Below are 17,585 nucleotides of genomic sequence, written 5' to 3' on the forward strand. Positions count from 1 at the left end.
AATAGCCTCAGAATTGCTTCATCCGATGTTGGATCGTTTTCATTGTCGCTCTCGTCACTTTCATCCGGAGACAAATACCCCGCTGAGCTCATGCTGCCCTCTTCAACACGCAGCAGTCCAGCCTTTCGAAACCCGTTGATGATAGTGGATTTTTTGACAATGCTCCACGCTGTCAGGACCCACTGCGAAGAGCAACTTATGATCAAGTCTGCCAGTTTTAGTGAAGGATTTCTCCCCACTTGTCATCCAAGCCTCCCACTGAACACGGAGCGCCACCTTAAATGCACGATTTACGCTGATGTCGAGTGGCTGCAAATACTTTGGGCCATCTGCTTTTCTTCCCTCTGAAAGGTTTGTTGTCTTTTTGCACTGAGTCAGTTCCTCACGCTGCTGTTTACAAAGTCTTATAATCGACTCATTAAGGCCAAGCTCCCATGCAGCAGCTCTATTTCTTTTTCCAACAGCCAGATCGATCGCCTTCAACTTGAAAGCTGCATCATATGCATTTCTCCGTGTCTTTGCCATGATGAGGGTGACAAAATGACTACCGTAATCAGAATGATGGGAAGTTTGAGCGCGCTCGATTTACGTCACATTATGTGACGGTGCTCAGTTTTTTGGCGGCATGAATCTTGCGAAAGCGGGAAAAATCCATAAATTAGCCGCGTCATTGTATAAACCGCGAGGTTCAAAGTGTGGGAATAAAGTAGCGGCTTATAGTCCAGCAATTACGGTACTAAAGACTATTCAAAAATGTATTTTGTAATGTTATGAAAAGGAAGCACATTTAAGCATCTAACTGAAAGGCCATGTTTCAGCTACCACAGATAGAGGTTTTTACAGAGAAGAGGTTTTTACAGAGAAATCATTTCTTATTTGCCCTCTTACCATCTTTGACAGAGTTGCTAGCCAGTGGCGAATCCTCCAGGAGTCCCACAGGGTCCTTTTGGTAGGGGAGTGGTGTTTTCATCTCCTCGTTCTCCTGTTGCTTGCGCCTCCTCCCTCGCCCTCCCCTCCTGGGTGGCTCAGGTTCGGGGGAGATGGTGCCCCCGTCGATCACAATGATCTTCTTCTCCGACCTCCTGGACATCTGCTTCTTGGCCACCTTTCCCACGGCCCCCTCACCCTCTTCCACTCTCTTCCTCTTTCTCCCCACAGGCTCTGTTGATGCTGGGGCACTGCTGGCGAGTTTGGTACTGGGGTCTGCCTCTGAAGCTGTGCATTCCTGGAGGTGGTCCGCCCGCCTCTTCAGAAAGCGTGTGAGAAACCGCTGGACGGGGAAAGGAGGGTTGGATGCACTGATCTCCTCCATTAGGAGCTTACGAATGGGCTCAGAGAAATCTTCTCGCCAGCCAGACCCCTGTTCAGAACAAATTATTCAGTTATCTAAAGTTGATTAACAAACAAAAGTACACCAGTAAATATTACATGGGATATTACCAGTGAAATATGAAATGTGTAAAATAATATTACAACATACCCTTTCAGTGTGCGCTCTGGATGCTGGCTCAGTCTTACAGCAAGTGGAACTATCGAGGGATGGAAGCTGGTTTGATGGTAGACATCGAAGCTCCTTCAGGAAGTGTAAGCGAGGAGAAACAGGCCATGGTAGACTCCAGAGAGGACACTCTGTCCAAGGGCCAAGATAAAACGTAATTAGATGGAGAACACAGAGGGAACACTTGAGCAGGAAGCACGCTGAAAAGGCTAAGGTTTCCAGTTCAAATCCCAGTTATGGCACAGTAATTATTTAATAAAAATCTCAGTGCAGTGCACACTCATTATCTATCAGTTGCTTAAGATTTACCTTAGTAAAAATGTCCATTCAAAACATCTAAACATCAGTGAGTGGCACCCCTTCTGCTTTATACAACTAATAAGAACACTTGGATGGAAGGGACAGAGCTAGCAAGGAGAAAACACACACCCTGTGACGCCTGCAGCACGTGCACTACAGGCTGGAAGGAGGAGCAGGAGACTGTGTAGGCCTCATTGGTGGCAACGGTTTTGGCTATCTGCTTCTTGAAGGACTCTGGGAGGCCACTCTTCAGGAACTCTCTGCGGGCTCGGAACTGTTCATCATCTTGAGAGTTCTCTGAAGCATCACAGCTAGAAGGGGTAAGAGCCACATTAGGGGTGTAAGGTCAAAGGTCTTGTTGAGGTCTGCAAAAATGTTGACTATAGACCAAACAGTGTTATTGGTAATAAGCTGCAAGTCTGTAATAAGTGTACCTGCGATCATCAAAGATGGATATGACTGATGTCCTCTGTGCTTTTTTCCCAAGGAACATGGGAGCCACTTCGGAAGGTAAAAAAAAAAAAATACACAAAACATTAATGTTAGTGTCCTTCAATACATACATATACCAAAAATAAATAAAATCATAGTCATACAGCAATTGGTACTCAGCCCGTATAAGACAAGATTTCATCAAGTATGTGTACACAAAATACAAATGACATTTAACAAATGTAATGCTTCAAACAATGAAATGCTTAATTAACAATCATAACAAAGTACGGCTTTCACCTTGTCACGCTACACAAATAATACACTTCCCCTTCTCCTCCAGGCTTTGAAAATAAATTGTGCAATGTCAAAAATTCCCTTTCTAAAAAATAACTACAGCCTGTGTACATCCTGTAGCCAGAACACTTCAGGGTGAGCAAATGATAGATGTTTTCTATAATCATGTTACGACTTCAGTTAACAGTGATAAAGTACCTGCTGGATTATTGGCCCCCTTGCTGGCAGGTGCTTTTTTCCCCAATACATCATTTAGACTGCGTTTCTGAGCTGTTCCCTTCTCCTTGGCAGTCAGAGCAGAGCCATCCTGGCTATCCTCCACCCAAACCACTGAGTTCTGCACAAACAGTGGTTCGCAAAAATAAAGGTTTAGCGGGTTATCTATGAAACAAAGCCTTTCTGTACTTGTGCTTCGTCTCACAGTTGGAGAAATGGACAGGAAACAAGATAGTCAGGTGTATTGAAAAGTACATGCATCATCTCTAATATGACAATTGTTATCAATGGAGCATGAATTGTACAGTACAACTACATACTGAGCCAGAGTAGAACATCTTCTCCCAAGTAAGGAAAAGCCTACAATCTTTAACTGAAATGTCATTAGGACTGTAGTGTACCTCATCTTCATTGTAGCTCTTCTTGCCCTGGCTCCGGGTGGAGCGTCGGAAAGACCTCTGACCCTCCTTATCCGCTGAGGCCTTTTTACTCTGCTGTATCTCCCGGGCTTTCTTCACCAACTTCTTTGCCTTTTTTCTCTTTTTCGATGCATTGGATTCCTGATCAAGAGGATTCAAATGGGTTTAAGAAGAAAAACTACAAGTGAAAGGAAGGTGTGTGCTGAATTATAGTTGCTAATTCAAAACATTGGTTTCATATTCCAACTGATAAAAACAGAGGCTATAATTACCTTAGTGGCTAGGGGACTTAGGATTTCAAAATCACTTCCACCCTCAGACTTTGATGCAGAGCTTCGGAAGACGACTCTTGTAAATTTCATCCTGAAGGTTCAAGGTAAGAATAAAATGATAATAGTTTCTGCAAAGGTAGTCAAAACAGCAAAAACAAATGAAATGCCCAATTTTTTTTATTTTCAAACATATACAATGCAAACTAGATATTACAAAGTCAGCATGAAGCTAAGGCACTACTGTCTGACTCTGTAGTAATGTATCGTCCTGCCTTTAAAACAGTGCCCAGACTAGGGACAGGCCTCCATTGTGGACGAGTCAATCTATGTCCAAACCTATTGCCTCTCTGTTACTGACCAACAGGATGCACAAGCGAGACAATTAAAAACTATGCTTAAAGACATCTTGGCCATCCCTCACCTGATGGGACTTCCTGTCTTGTCTGGTGGACAGACCATCTGTGCTCTGAACAGCCTGTGTCTGGACTTGTCTGACTTCGGGGTGGACATCTGGACAGGGCAGTCCACGGTGACTGCTGCAACATCTTTCACCCTTTCTTTTTTTGTTTTCCTCACTGGGGTTACTGGATCAACAACAGGTGTCTGCCTGCAAGGGGCTTCTCTGGTGGACCTCCTGACTGTTGTTGGTGTGGAGGGGGTGGGCTCTGCTCCAGGTTTAGCCTCAGTGTTGGACTCCCCTTTGGGTTTAGAATCAGTCTCCACAGCGTCAGTCTCCATGGGAACATGGTCTTCTTGTGCCGCGGGTGAGGGAACTGACTCCTGCTCCAAGGCCTTCTTCCTCCCTCGTCTCTGCGGTTTCTTCTTAGCTGCATTTTTACCTGGCTGCTCCTCTGTTGGGGCAGCAGAGTGGTTCTCCTCCTCCACAGCCTCCCCCAAGGCCTTGTCCACAGGCTGCTTCCCAGGGCCCTTGCCGGGCTTGGCTGGCTGCTTGAAAGCGCTCATGAACTGCTTCCGCTCAGTCTGGCTGCACTTGGGAGTGGATGATTCAGACTCAACGACACTGAGCTCCAGGTCCTCCTCCTGCAGGACCACGTTGGACCTCCTTTTGGGGGCAGGCAGCAGCTCCAGTCTAGACTGGGGATGAGGAAAGGAAGCAGTCTTCACCACTACAGGTGCTAGGCTCCCCTCTTTTTCCCTGGAGAAGATGGAGGCAATCTTTTTCTCTGCAACCAGGACTGGCTCGTGGCTGGGGGAAATGGTGTGCACCTCAGCTTGGATGGTGAGGGTTCGAGGAGATATCTGCAGGGGACAAAGCTCTTTGGCTTTGGGTACATCCAACGTGTCTTCTGGCTCCGGGTCGACTCTGCTTTTCTCTCCCACTTTCTCCTCTCCCTGGCCCTGAGTCTGCAGGAAGTCCTCAAAGGAGATGGTGACGGTGCTCCCGTTCAACTGAGACGCCTCTCCCACGTTCACCTCTAAGCTTGCATCACACAAAGAGAGCTCAGCCTCCTGGACCTCGGGCACATACTCCTCTGTTTCCTTATCCTCCTGCTGCTTGGCTTTAGCCTTACTGACAGTCACCTTGTCTTTTCTAGGAATTTTAGGAGAACCGTCGCGACTTTCCTTTTTCTTCAGAGGAGCCCTTTTTTTAGAGTACACCTTGGGATGATGGTCTTTCTGAGCCTTCTCAGGACATGCCGCGCCAGGGTCATTCTTACCACAGGTGTCTCCAGCCATGCCAGCATCAGCACTGAACTGGGCCAGCAGGGCAGCTGTGTCACTACCCAGGAAGCCACAGCTGCTGCTCACTACGTTGCCCTCATCTCCTGGCCCCTCTAAGACCACACACTCCTCCGTCTCAGTGGAACCTACATCAGCATCAGTCTCCTGTAACTGCCGGGCAACTTTGCTGGGCTTCCTGCCCTGTTTCTGACGGGGTTTGACCGGCAGCCTCACAGGGCTGTCTAGGCTGGCTGGTGATTCAGAGGGCTGGGGCCCCAGGCGGTTCTCCTTAGTCTGCTCTGGGGTACTACCTTTCTCTCTAACTGGTGTGGTCTTCCGGCTGAAGTAATCCATGATGTTGTTGGACCTGGGTGGGGAGAATGGTTTCTCCATGGGCTTGGGCACAGGGGAAAAGTAGTTTGTGATCATCTTGACAGGAGGAGCATGGGCATCTTTGCATGATCTCTTGCATGGCTGTAAAACAAGGTGCGACAATTACGCTCTCTATTATTAAAACTATGCAATTTAAAAAATATATCCAATGCGTTGACACAGGCTAGTGTAGACAGATGGAATTTGGTTGGACATACCTGAGTTTCAAAATCTTCAATGACAGATGCCATAGCAACGACACCAGCCATAATTTCACTGACCTAAAATAATTAAATGGTTTTAGTTGCAGTGACTAACTAGTTGGGGCATTCTGGTTCAGTTAAGTACTTAGGTAACTTACCTACTAACTAGTAGTAGTCAGTTAACCTGAAAAGCGGCAACTGTAGATCAATGGTGGATGTGGTAGTAAGCTAAAACAAAAGAACACAACTTACCAGCTCTTCTCCTTGATCCCTCTAGAAGACACAACCTCTAAGCTACGCGAACTGTCATTGTGTGGCAAAGTTGATAGCTTGCTATCTAACTGTCTGTCTATGGAAATAAATATCTTAATATAATATCTATCTAGATAGCTAGCTATATCCGACTATTGTTGGATGACATGGCTAACCTTAGTTGGAAAATAGTCGGCTAGCAAGCTGCCCAAAACGCTTAACGAAACTACAACGAAGTTTTAACATGTAACTGCAAAGTAAATTCTAGATATTAACGACGAATTAAACACACATATAAACAATAATTCCATATTTTGGGTACACTGGTAGTTTAGCTTCAGTCTTCCAAAAATCCCGCCTGACTCGTCTAGCCCAAAGGGCGCCAAATTGACTAGCGCGTTAGCGTCACCAACTCCACCACTCACAGTGGCAGAACATGTACACGTCACGAACAGTTGTTGATGTTTGGACTGCAAGGCTCCACCCCACGTAATATTGTAAATAAGTATCAGTTCTGTTTCTAAACAAATACAGCAAAAGCAGATCAAAGATCAACCCACTGCTGTCTAGTTTTGAAATAAATGAGAGTGAAGTAGATGTTATTCATTGTTGTATTAGTGATGATCCATCAAGGTTAGCTAATAAATGTACTGTACAGGTGGAAATTATGACAGCTACTACAAATGCATACTCTGATCAGTGCACAGACCATAAACCGTATAGGCACAGACGGAAGATGTGAAGGTTATTTTGACTGCCTTTGACAAAAATCTTCAAAATTTTCCGAAACGTTGGGGGTTGAAACTCATATTTTGTAATAAAGTGTCTTCAGATAATGTAATTATAACCTTATGTTTTTACATTATTTGTAGAAAAGTAATCTAAACCTTGTTCCCGCTCTCAGTGCTCCATCTCCGGTTGCTTTCCCCTCCGGAATATTTGATCGTCTGACTTTCCGCTCCTGCGCAGTCTGTCCTGGCCTAAACACCACTTTAACTTTCGTATTTTCTTCTATCTCCCCTCCGCAAATATGTCGGAGTACAGCTCGGTACCGGCACCCGGGGCTGGAGCTCCTCTCGGCGGACATCTAGCTATCGGTAACGGTGGTGGAATAAAAAAAGATGCCTTTGCAGACGCGGTACAACGGGCCCGGCAGGTGAGACAGAAGCGGGAGGCAGTGTAGCTATGCGCGTGAGTGCCACTTGGGAAGGGGTGAAGAAAATGTGACTATTGTCTTGTTTCGTGGTTGTTAGCTTGCAAAGCTGGCTGACTATGTTTGGCGACCAATCAATACTGTTGACAGTTCTGATTATTATAGCTCTCTAGTTAACGTTATAAGTCAAGTGAATTTGAAGACCCAGTTGACGTGCCACTGCAGAAATGCCGTTATGATGTTGTTACCAATGCATGCATGCTGTTCGCCGTCTCCCAATGTTGTGTTGTTGAGAGCTGGCTGCTTCTGCTGCGTGCAAAGACAAAGTCCTGATGATGGACAAGCAGGCTTCGAGCCCTCAGCGTGTCTGTGTTTTTGAGTGCATTCCCAACAAAGTATATATCCTCAGCTAGCCAGCCAACACTGTTAAGTTTGCCCGCTTGAGTTGAATTACCATCATTCCGCTAACAAACAATTAGCATCTCATGTAATATTTGAAGTTGCTTATCAACGTTAGTTAATACCCAGGACCAGCACAAATAAATCAGACATTCTCATCATGTCATCGCTCTTTGAATATCTGTTATGTGTTCAAGTGACTTCAACTTTTGTGCATCAGATTGCTGCCAAGATTGGTGAATGTGCAGGGGTAGCCCCTATGAACAACATCAATGCACCAGACGTCTTTCCCTTCACAGCACAGAAACGACAGCTGGAGGACCCAGGTACACACACACACACACACACACTGCTGGGGACTGTGAAAGGGCCACTGCCCATGTGAACGTCTGATAACTGGAGTGTGTGCACACAGATTATTGTGAGATCAGATTCAACCTTTGTTTACTTGTTTTTTTCTTCCCACAGATCAACCTGAGAGCAAGAAAATGGCTCCACAGAGTGATGTGGACTCAGCCACAGCTCTCTGTAAGTTGCTCTTCCTCATGTCTCCTACTACCTACAAAACCTGCTCTATGTCTTACAGGAATGTCAACCCTCTCCCCTGGTCGGTGTCTGTACTGTCCGGCCCCTGTTCTGTGTCAGTACTGTTTCGCCCCTCTCCCCTGGTCGGTGTCTGTACTATCCAAACCCTCTTCGCTGGTCGGTGTCTGTACTATCCAAACCCTCTTCCCTGGTCGGTGTCTGTACTATCCAAACCCTCTCCCCTGGTCGGTGTCTGTACTATCCAAACCCTCTCCCCTGGTCGGTGTCTGTACTATCCAAACCCTCTTCCCTGGTCGGTGTCTGTACTATCCAAACCCTCTCCCCTGGTCGGTGTCTGTACTATCCAAACCCTCTCCCCTGGTCGGTGTCTGTACTATCCAAACCCTCTCCCCTGGTCGGTGTCTGTACTATCCAAACCCTCTCCCCTGGTCGGTGTCTGTACTATCCAAACCCTCTCCCCTGGTCGGTGTCTGTACTATCCAAACCCTCTCCCCTGGTCGGTGTCTGTACTATCCAAACCCTCTCCCCTGGTCGGTGTCTGTACTATCCAAACCCTCTCCCCTGGTCGGTGTCTGTACTATCCAAACCCTCTCCCCTGGTCGGTGTCTGTACTATCCAAACCCTCTCCCCTGGTCGGTGTCTGTACTATCCAAACCCTCTTCGCTGGTCGGTGTCTGTACTATCCAAACCCTCTTCCCTGGTCGGTGTCTGTACTATCCAAACCCTCTCCCCTGGTCGGTGTCTGTACTGTCCGGCCCCTCTCCCCTGGTCGGTGTCTGTACTGTCCGGCCCCTGTTCTGTGTCAGTACTGTTTCGCCCCTCTTCCTTGGTCAGTGTCTGTACTATCCAAACCCTCTCCCCTGGTCGGTGTCTGTACTATCCAAACCCTCTCCCCTGGTCGGTGTCTGTACTATCCAAACCCTCTCCCCTGGTCGGTGTCTGTACTATCCAAACCCTCTCCCCTGGTCGGTGTCTGTACTATCCAAACCCTCTTCGCTGGTCGGTGTCTGTACTATCCAAACCCTCTTCCCTGGTCGGTGTCTGTACTGTCCGGCCCCTCTCCCCTGGTCGGTGTCTGTACCATCCGGCCCCTCTCCCCTGGTTGGTGTCTGTACCATCCGGCCCCTCTCCCCTGGTCGGTGTCTGTACTGTCCGGCCCCTGTTCTGTGTCAGTACTGTTTCGCCCCTCTTCCTTGGTCAGTGTCTGTACTATCCAAACCCTCTCCCCTGGTCGGTGTCTGTACTATCCAAACCCTCTCCCCTGGTCTGTCACTGTGGGCATCACCTGTGTTTGTCTTGTCCTCATTTTTCAGTGTGTCAGTAATCTGAGCCCTGTCCTCTCTCTATATATCTCTTTCTTTCTCTCTTTCCTTTTACAGCTATCGGAGCCCAACTGGCAGCACTGGCCCAGCAGAGGTAAGTCATTAGCATAATTTAATCCATAACAATCCAAGTAGATCTCTAAAATGAAGTGAAATAGGAATAGGTGATTGGAATTAGTTCTTCAGCAGAAGATTAATGGTGACAATATGTTGACGATTTGGATAACGAACTGTTGTGCTTGGCTTCTCTCTCCCACAGTGCCAGGCTCACAACCACCTCAGAGGAGTACAGTGTTCCTGATGGAATGGTGGGACTCAGTAAGTGCACTTTCTCCAACATGGTCACCGGATTCGTTTTTTTGTGTTCATGTGTTGAATTTGAACATTACTGGACTCATCATGAACATCAGAATCAATAAAACTAACAGCTCTCCCCTCTTCCTCTCCTCCAGTCATTGGCCGGGGCGGAGAACAGATCAACAAGATCCAGCAGGAATCAGGCTGCAAGGTTCAGATAGCCTCAGGTGAGGGACTGGCAAGTGGGGCCTTTATAGTCAATGGTTAGAACCAGAGCTATAGTTGAACTCTCTTCGTGTGTGTAATTGACTGTTGGTTGTTTTCAGACAGTGGAGGTTTACCAGAGAGGAGTGTCTCTCTCACAGGGTCCCCAGACTCCATACAGTAAGTGAGATCCTACTAGCTAATTGTGACATTTTGTATTGTTATCACAAGATGCTGTTCACCTCTATCCACTGAATTTACACAGCGCTATCTTTATGTATGGCATATCTCTGTAGTTCCACTATTAATGTGTGCTGTTGCACTCATCAGTTGAGCTGACCCACCCCTCTCGCTCTTCCCCTCTGACTAGGAAAGCCAAGATTTTATTGGATGAGATTGTGTCTCGGGGGAGGGGCACGCCCCCCTCATCCTTCCACGAGGCGACCAATGGACAGAGTGGCTCAGGGCAGGAGATGATGATTCCCGCAGGCAAGGCTGGCCTCATCATCGGCAAGGGAGGGGAGACCATCAAACAGCTACAGGTATATACAAACAGTCAGTCGGCCTCACCAGTAGCCAGAGAAGTGTTCCACAACACATTGACGTGTGTGTTTTGAGATATTGACAGTTTCATCACAAACAGGCTGATGTGTGCAGTCATGCAAATAATTTTTTGGGTTGTTAAATCTACAGCGCAAGAAAGAAATATAAGCAGGAAAATCTCGTATCGCATTACACAAGTGTTTCATGGGCCATGTGAGTGAGAGTTGAGTGAATCATTGCCATCAGTTGGTTGAGCAGACCATGCTGTCTGTCTGCGGCGTTGACAGGAGCGAGCAGGAGTGAAGATGATCCTGATTCAGGACGCGTCTCAGGGACCCAACATGGACAAGCCCCTGCGCATCATCGGGGAGCCATACAAAGTGGAGGTAACACAAGGCCTTGCTACAATCTGCATCCCATATTGAATTGGCATGCTGTACTGCAGCTCTGCAGATGGGGGATTTGGTAGCAACTTTTGATGTGCTAATGCTGTTCTCCCTAAGGAGACTTCATAAAGTTGTTTGAATTAGAAAATGTGTCCTGTGGGTCTGCTCAGCAAGCCATGGAGTTGGTGCAGGAGATACTGAGGGAGAGGAATCAGCCTGGCTTCGGAGACAGGAACGAATATGGCTCCCGCATGGGGGGAGGTGGGGGAGCCATGGACGTAAGTGAGAGGGGGGGGTGTGTGTGGAGAGGGACTCACATTCCCCATCACAGGTTTTATTTGTATGAGAGTGAGCACCTTCCTATAGCTATCAGTCTAATCTATTTGGCGCTGTCTAACCTGCTCTCTGATTGGCTAGGTTCCAGTGCCACGACACTCTGTCGGGGTGGTGATTGGTCGCAACGGGGAGATGATCAAGAAGATTCAGAACGACGCAGGAGTTAGGATACAGTTTAAACCAGGTATATAACGTTTCATAGTCATGTCATATGAACTACTTCTACTCGACTCATTTACACGGTTTACTCACAAGTTGTGTGGTGTCTACTAACAAGCTCTACATTCTGGTTGTGGTGTTGCACAAGTCTCAGAGGAAATGTCCTGTCGTTGCAGATGATGGCACAGGTCCTGATAAGATGGCCCACATCATGGGCCCACCAGACTGCTGTGACAATGCTGCCCAGATCATCCAGGAGCTACTGCAGAGCATCAGGGTCAGAGAGGAGGTAGGACAGGGGGTACATACCTCACACACACACACACACGTAGAGTATCTGAAAAACAGCCACTGCTCACATGCCAGCTTGGAACTGTTTACATACAAGTGTATTAGAGCTGCCATGATGCCGTGCCTTGTGGAACATACAACATTCAACACATTTAGTGAACCACTGGAACATTGTAAACAAATGGAACATTGTAAACAAATGGACTCCATAACCTAGACAAATGATAGTCCTAGAGCATTCCCATAATTCCCCATTCAGTACATTACTGTTATTAGGAGGTAAATATCCTCATTTTAAACAAACTGACTTTCTGATGTCCAGGACCAGAACTTAAATATAAATTGTATTAAGACCCTTTTCTCTCTCTCTTCCACCCTTCTTTTCTCTCTCTCTTCCACCCTCCTTTTCTCTCTCTCTTCCACCCTCCTTTTCTCTCTCTCTTCCACCCTCCTTTTCTCTCTCTCTTCCACCCTCCTTTTCTCTCTCTCTTCCACCCTCCTTTTCTCTCTCTCTTCCACCCTCCTTTTCTCTCTCTCTTCCACCCTCCTTTTCTCTCTCTCTTCCACCCTCCTTTTCTCTCTCTCTTCCACCCTCCTTTTCTCTCTCTCTTCCACCCTCCTTTTCTCTCTCTCTTCCACCCTCCTTTTCTCTCTCTCTTCCACCCTCCTTTTCTCTCTCTCTTCCACCCTCCTTTTCTCTCTCTTCCACCCTCCTTTTCTCTCTCTCTTCCACCCTCCTTTTCTCTCTCTCTTCCACCCTCCTTTTCTCTCTCTCTTCCACCCTCCTTTTCTCTCTCTCTTCCACCCTCCTTTTCTCTCTCTCTTCCACCCTCCTTTTCTCTCTCTCTTCCACCCTCCTTTTCTCTCTCTCTCCCACCCTCCTTTTCTCTCTCTCTCCCACCCTCCTTTTCTCTCTCTCTCCCACCCTCCTTTTCTCTCTCTCTCCCACCCTCCTTTTCTCTCTCTCTCCCACCCTCCTTTTCTCTCTCTCCCACCCTCCTTTTCTCTCTCTCCCACCCTCCTTTTCTCTCTCTCCCACCCTCCTTTTCTCTCTCTCTCCCACCCTCCTTTTCTCTCTCTCTCCCACCCTCCTTTTCTCTCTCTCTCCCACCCTCCTTTTCTCTCTCTCTCCCACCCTCCTTTTCTCTCTCTCTCCCACCCTCCTTTTCTCTCTCTCTCCCACCCTCCTTTTCTCTCTCTCTCCCACCCTCCTTTTCTCTCTCTCTCCCACCCTCCTTTTCTCTCTCTCTCCCACCCTCCTTTTCTCTCTCTCTCCCACCCTCCTTTTCTCTCTCTCCCACCCTCCTTTTCTCTCTCTCCCACCCTCCTTTTCTCTCTCTCTCCCACCCTCCTTTTCTCTCTCTCTCCCACCCTCCTTTTCTCTCTCTCTTCCACCCTCCTTTTCTCTCTCTCTTCCACCCTCCTTTTCTCTCTCTCTTCCACCCTCCTTTTCTCTCTCTCTTCCACCCTCCTTTTCTCTCTCTCTTCCACCCTCCTTTTCTCTCTCTCTTCCACCCTCTTTTTTTCCCTCTCTCTTCCACCCTCCTTTTCTCTCTCTCTTCCACCCTCCTTTTCTCTCTCTCTTCCACCCTCCTTTTCTCTCTCTCTCCCACCCTCCTTTTCTCTCTCTCTTCCACCCTCCTTTTCTCTCTCTCTCCCACCCTCCTTTTCTCTCTCTCTCCCACCCTCCTTTTCTCTCTCTCTCCCACCCTCCTTTTCTCTCTCTCTCCCACCCTCCTTTTCTCTCTCTCTCCCACCCTCCTTTTCTCTCTCTCTTCCACCCTCTTTTTTTCCTCTCTCTCTTCCACCCTCCTTCCTTCTCAGGGTCCTCCCGGGCCTCCAGGCATGTCCCCGAGTGGTGGCGGCAGGGGCCGCAGCAGAGGGGACCAGGGGAGCTGGGGTCCCCCTGGTGGTGGAGGAGGGGAGATGACTTTCTCCATTCCGGCCCACAAGTGTGGCCTGGTGATCGGACGGGGCGGGGAGAACATCAAGGCCATCAACCAGCAGACTGGGGCCTTTGTGGAGATCTCCCGCCAGCTGCCCCCCAACGGGGACCCTAACTTCAAGCTCTTTGTCATTCGAGGCTCTCCGCAGCAGATAGATCACGCCAAGCAGCTCATCGAGGACAAGATCGAGGTATGCAGGGTTCCTGCTCAGGGTAAGGAGGAAAGGGCTGAAGGATGGATGGATGGGTTTGTGGTGTTGGGAAACTCATTTGGGGAAATGGACATGATTGCTTCAACGCACAATCAATGGAGTCAAACTGGCAATTGAGTTGCTTTCAGTCTTTTCACCATAGATGTGAACATAATGTCTATGCATCTAACTGGTTGTGCTTTCCAGGGTCCCCTCTGCCCTGTTTGTCCAGGTCCTGGCGGACCAGGCCCCATGGGTCCCTATAATCCTGGTCCCTACAACCCAGGACCCCCAGGAGCCCCTGGACCACAGTGAGTGGAGACTGGAAATGTAGTCATCCCAAACTCTGGCTTTTACAGGCCTCTACTGGCTAAAATGTTACATTACAACGATACAATCATTGATTGGACCAATGGAAGTCTACTGAGTAGTAACTGGGTTTTCTCTATCCCTCTCAAGTGGAGGTCTTCATGGCTACCCCCCACAGGGCTGGGGCAACACCTACCAGCAGTGGCAGCCCCAAGTAACCCACGACCCCAGTGAGTGACCTGCAACATTGAACTTTCAGACCCTCACTGTGGACAGGAAATGGTTACATTGGAACTATAACTTTCAATGGCCTCCCAATGTTTTCTCTCGCTGTAATCACTTATTTGAAAAGACTGAGAAAGGGAAAGCAATATGGAGTCAACTCCATCCAGCCTACCAGTGGTCTCTTTTGGGGTTTCCTACTATATAGTTTTATCTCCTTGTCATCTCAAAACAGTGGTTACAACAGAGAGCAGGTTTTAGTTAGCCTGGTCCCAGATATGTTTCTGCTCTCTTGCCAACTCCATTGTCTGGTGTCACAATGTCCATAGGAGTACAGCACAAACTGGGGCCAGGCTAGCTTTTAGTGGTACATAACCCTGCAACTATTATCAAAATCATCTGTGATGGGAGAATGTCTTTCTGTGTTGGCTATTGATAATAACTCCCCCTATCTCTCTCTGTCCCCTGGTTTCTAAGCACAGGCAGATAGCAGGGCACGCTCAGCCCTATGAGGACCTCACCTCCAACTGCCATCTTTTTTAGGCAAGGCAGCCGGTGCCGCGGACCCTAACGCAGCCTGGGCAGCCTATTATGGCCAGTACTACCAGGGAGGGCAGCCAGGGGGAGCAGGGCCCAGCCAGCCCCCCACCAACCCCACCGCTGGTGGCCCAGCACCTGGAGACCAGCCCCAGGCCAGCCAGACCCCTGGGGGCCAGCCTGACTACACCAAGGCCTGGGAAGAATACTACAAGAAGATGGGTGTTGGTGAGACCACTGGTCCACTATAGTTACTAGTATAACACCACAGGAGGAAAGACGGCAGTTGTTTCCCTCTTAGAATAGGAAAGATGGGCACTGTCTAATTTAGTCATTTTAGACCGTGTCTATCTTTCCCATGTAATTTTGTATCGAGGCGTATAGCTGTCTCTACTGTTGTGGGATGTTGACTACGCTTGACTTTAGATTACTTTCAAGGTCTAAAATCATCTGACAAACTTTAATTTTGAAGTGAACCAGTGCTTTAAGAACATGAATCTTTCATCATGTTAACCTTGTCGATCATAGCATATCTCTTCTTCATCCATAAGACCCCTCTCCTCTGCTCCCCTAGCCCAGGCAGGAGGCTCTGCAGCAGGGCCAGGAGCAGCAGGTGCCCCAGCAGCCCCAGGTGGAGGCCAGCAGGACTACAGTGCAGCCTGGGCAGAGTACTACAGGCAGCAGGCTGCTTACTACGGCCAAACAGGACAGGCCCCAGGACAGCCTGCTACCCCTCAGCAAGGCCAGCAGGTAAAGTTACACCCTGAGTGTACTGTGACAGTTCTCAGATGTGTATGTCTAACAAGTTGTATGTTGCCTAGGTGTGTGCGTTCTGTCCTGAGGTTGTACTGGCCTGGGTTGCAGTCTGTTTTTGGCATCCAGGCTGAAGATGTTACTGGTTGTTGTGGTTCTCTAACTCTGTACTCTTACTCTGTTCTTTCTCTCCAGACACAGTGAGAGGCTCGGCTGAGACTCATAAAGAGCGAGAATAAAGAAAGGCTACTACCACTTAACCCAACCAGTCAACAGAATCCGGGCCATTTAAAAAAATAAATAAAAAATTATATATTTTTTGTTCTGAAGGGATTCTGAGCTGGCAGTCCTTTCCCTGTCCCTCCCCTTTCCCTGTCCAACTCACCACTTGTTTAAATAAATATGCGAAGAGAACAAACTATTGCTTTGCCTGTGAGCTGAATAATGGGATGGATTTCTAGGGACTGTTATCTTTCATTTTGGTTCCCTGAAATCTTCCCTTGTTTTATCTGTCAATAAAAACATGAACTTGGGAGATTTGAACTCGAAACCATGAAAGACAGATTTACTTCCGGAAATGCTCATCACTCACCCAATGAAATCCCACTTTCCCCTTTTTTAATTGTATTTACCACAGCCAAACTGTCTATTCAAGTGACTTCCTTCTAGTCCTACACTACTAATACTGCATTTACTGAAATTAACATTGATTTATAAAGATTACAATCAATTACGTTAATGGTAAAATGATTAAGAGTGGGAGGTTTTGCTTTTAAAGGTGATTATTTTAATTGCTTGGTAGTTTGATTTCTCCTTCATTTGGAATATTCCCATCGCCTAAGTTGCTTGGTCTTCATACATTTTGAGCTTTGGTTTTGATTTTATGTTCTGTGAATTATATTTTTGTTTTCTCTCTGTGTGTGTGTGACTACAGTATTTAGAATGTGTCCCCACAACTTACGATAAACGTGAGTGTCTGTATGAGTGTCTTTGTGTGTTTGCACAGCGGAAGACTTCAGTGATTGTGGAATGCTAGTTAACATAACTACGGGTACATCTACAGTGGGAAGTTACCTACTGCATACATCACATAACACTAGTCTGTTTAACTCAACCTGTTGCACGGGAGACGAATGGTGTTAGAAGTTTTAGTTTTCCTTGATCTGTGACATGGTCTTCTACATTGTACGTTTTTGTTTTTTATTTTTCAATTGTTTTGAATAAAGTTCCAATAAAAGATGTCCTGGCCTCCCACCAGTTAGATCACCTTCTGATGGTCATTGGGGACAGACGTTATCCCTGCCCAGGGAAAAACCTGTGGCCATAGTTATAGGCTTTAAACGGGGCTGCTTGCAAAATTCCAGGAACTTTCAATAAATTCCCTGAAATACCAGTAGGAGGATTCCCAGAATCAGGAGGAAATAAGCATGAAATCCAGAATCCTCCCAACTCGAATTTCTGGAAAACCAGGGAATTTATTGAAAGTTCACAGAATTTTGCAACCCTAACTAGGGTCCCTGGTCAGGGAAAAACTCCTGTCCCTATTCAGAGTGAGTTAAGGTTGCACTGGAATAAGCTATGGTTGAAGTCATGAGTAAGATGGCAATTTATGGTTGTTGAGGTTGTTAACCTCAGGGTTGTATTCATAAGGGACTAACAGACTGAAACAAGGAGGGACTACCTGGACTTGTCCAATAAGTGCAAATTGTCTGTTGCAAAAGGTTTTGGTACTGTGTGCCCAAATGAACATGACCCAGACCTGTTGAATCACTAACTCTTGAGGAAGAATGGCAGCTTGGGCACTGTATTGGAGTCTGCATTTTGCAAGGCACAGTGTTGGTTTTGTGAATAAAATGACCACCAGCAGCAATATTCTGTTGAATTAAAAGGGTGAAAAGTCAACATTTTTTTTACTTGTGTGTCCAGTTTTGTTTCTGTTAGTGTGTTCCATAATGCTTTATGAAGGTGCAAGACTAGTGTTTGGGATCCTGAGTGGCGCATCGGTCAAATAAATCAAAGTGTGTCACGTGCGCCAAATAGAACAGGTG

At 47.2% G+C, this 17,585-nt stretch overlaps 2 protein-coding genes across 7 annotated transcripts in view; one reads left to right on the top strand and one right to left on the bottom strand.

The window, feature by feature from the left end:
* LOC110486913 (ATPase family AAA domain-containing protein 5) overlaps positions 1–6,887 on the bottom strand; it is a 21,337-nt gene extending 14,450 nt beyond the window's left edge. Inside the window, exons 1-10 of one of the 3 annotated variants that reach the window (XM_090197229.1) lie at positions 6,832–6,887; positions 5,708–5,770; positions 3,856–5,591; positions 3,435–3,525; positions 3,145–3,303; positions 2,726–2,864; positions 2,233–2,299; positions 1,928–2,109; positions 1,481–1,629; positions 889–1,360 (exon numbers count right to left, since the gene is read on the bottom strand). In XM_090197229.1, coding sequence (XP_090053355.1) covers positions 889–1,360; positions 1,481–1,629; positions 1,928–2,109; positions 2,233–2,299; positions 2,726–2,864; positions 3,145–3,303; positions 3,435–3,525; positions 3,856–5,591; positions 5,708–5,758 — 3,046 coding nt within the window. In that variant the 5' untranslated portion in view covers positions 5,759–5,770; positions 6,832–6,887. Of the gene's footprint in view, positions 1–888; positions 1,361–1,480; positions 1,630–1,927; positions 2,110–2,232; positions 2,300–2,725; positions 2,865–3,144; positions 3,304–3,434; positions 3,526–3,855; positions 5,592–5,707; positions 5,771–5,850; positions 6,394–6,831 lie in introns of those variants that run through there. The other 2 variants (XM_036941656.2, XM_090197230.1) reach the window with 2 other exon arrangements.
* Positions 6,824–17,450, top strand: LOC110486914 (far upstream element-binding protein 2). Of its 4 annotated transcripts, none has more exons than XM_036941658.2 (18): positions 6,824–7,100; positions 7,717–7,822; positions 7,965–8,024; positions 9,422–9,458; positions 9,624–9,682; positions 9,817–9,888; positions 9,988–10,045; positions 10,236–10,407; positions 10,696–10,794; positions 10,965–11,072; positions 11,212–11,314; positions 11,466–11,578; positions 13,405–13,716; positions 13,924–14,027; positions 14,176–14,255; positions 14,791–15,012; positions 15,359–15,534; positions 15,733–17,450. In XM_036941658.2, exons 1-18 carry the CDS (start codon positions 6,975–6,977, stop codon positions 15,739–15,741), a joined length of 2,016 nt encoding a protein of 671 aa, XP_036797553.2. In that variant the 5' UTR covers positions 6,824–6,974; the 3' UTR covers positions 15,742–17,450. The 4 variants fall into 4 exon arrangements, 1 of the variants encoding a protein (XP_036797553.2); XR_016486058.1 differs by having other exon boundaries at positions 6,888–7,100; positions 13,405–13,738; positions 14,730–15,012; XR_016486057.1 differs by having other exon boundaries at positions 6,888–7,100; positions 13,405–13,738.
* Positions 17,451–17,585: the final 135 nt, after the last annotated feature.

This window comes from Oncorhynchus mykiss, chromosome 13, assembly GCF_057628025.1.
Source record: "Oncorhynchus mykiss isolate SJ-2025 chromosome 13, ASM5762802v1, whole genome shotgun sequence".
In the NCBI taxonomy this organism is placed as follows: Eukaryota; Metazoa; Chordata; class Actinopteri; order Salmoniformes; family Salmonidae; genus Oncorhynchus; species Oncorhynchus mykiss.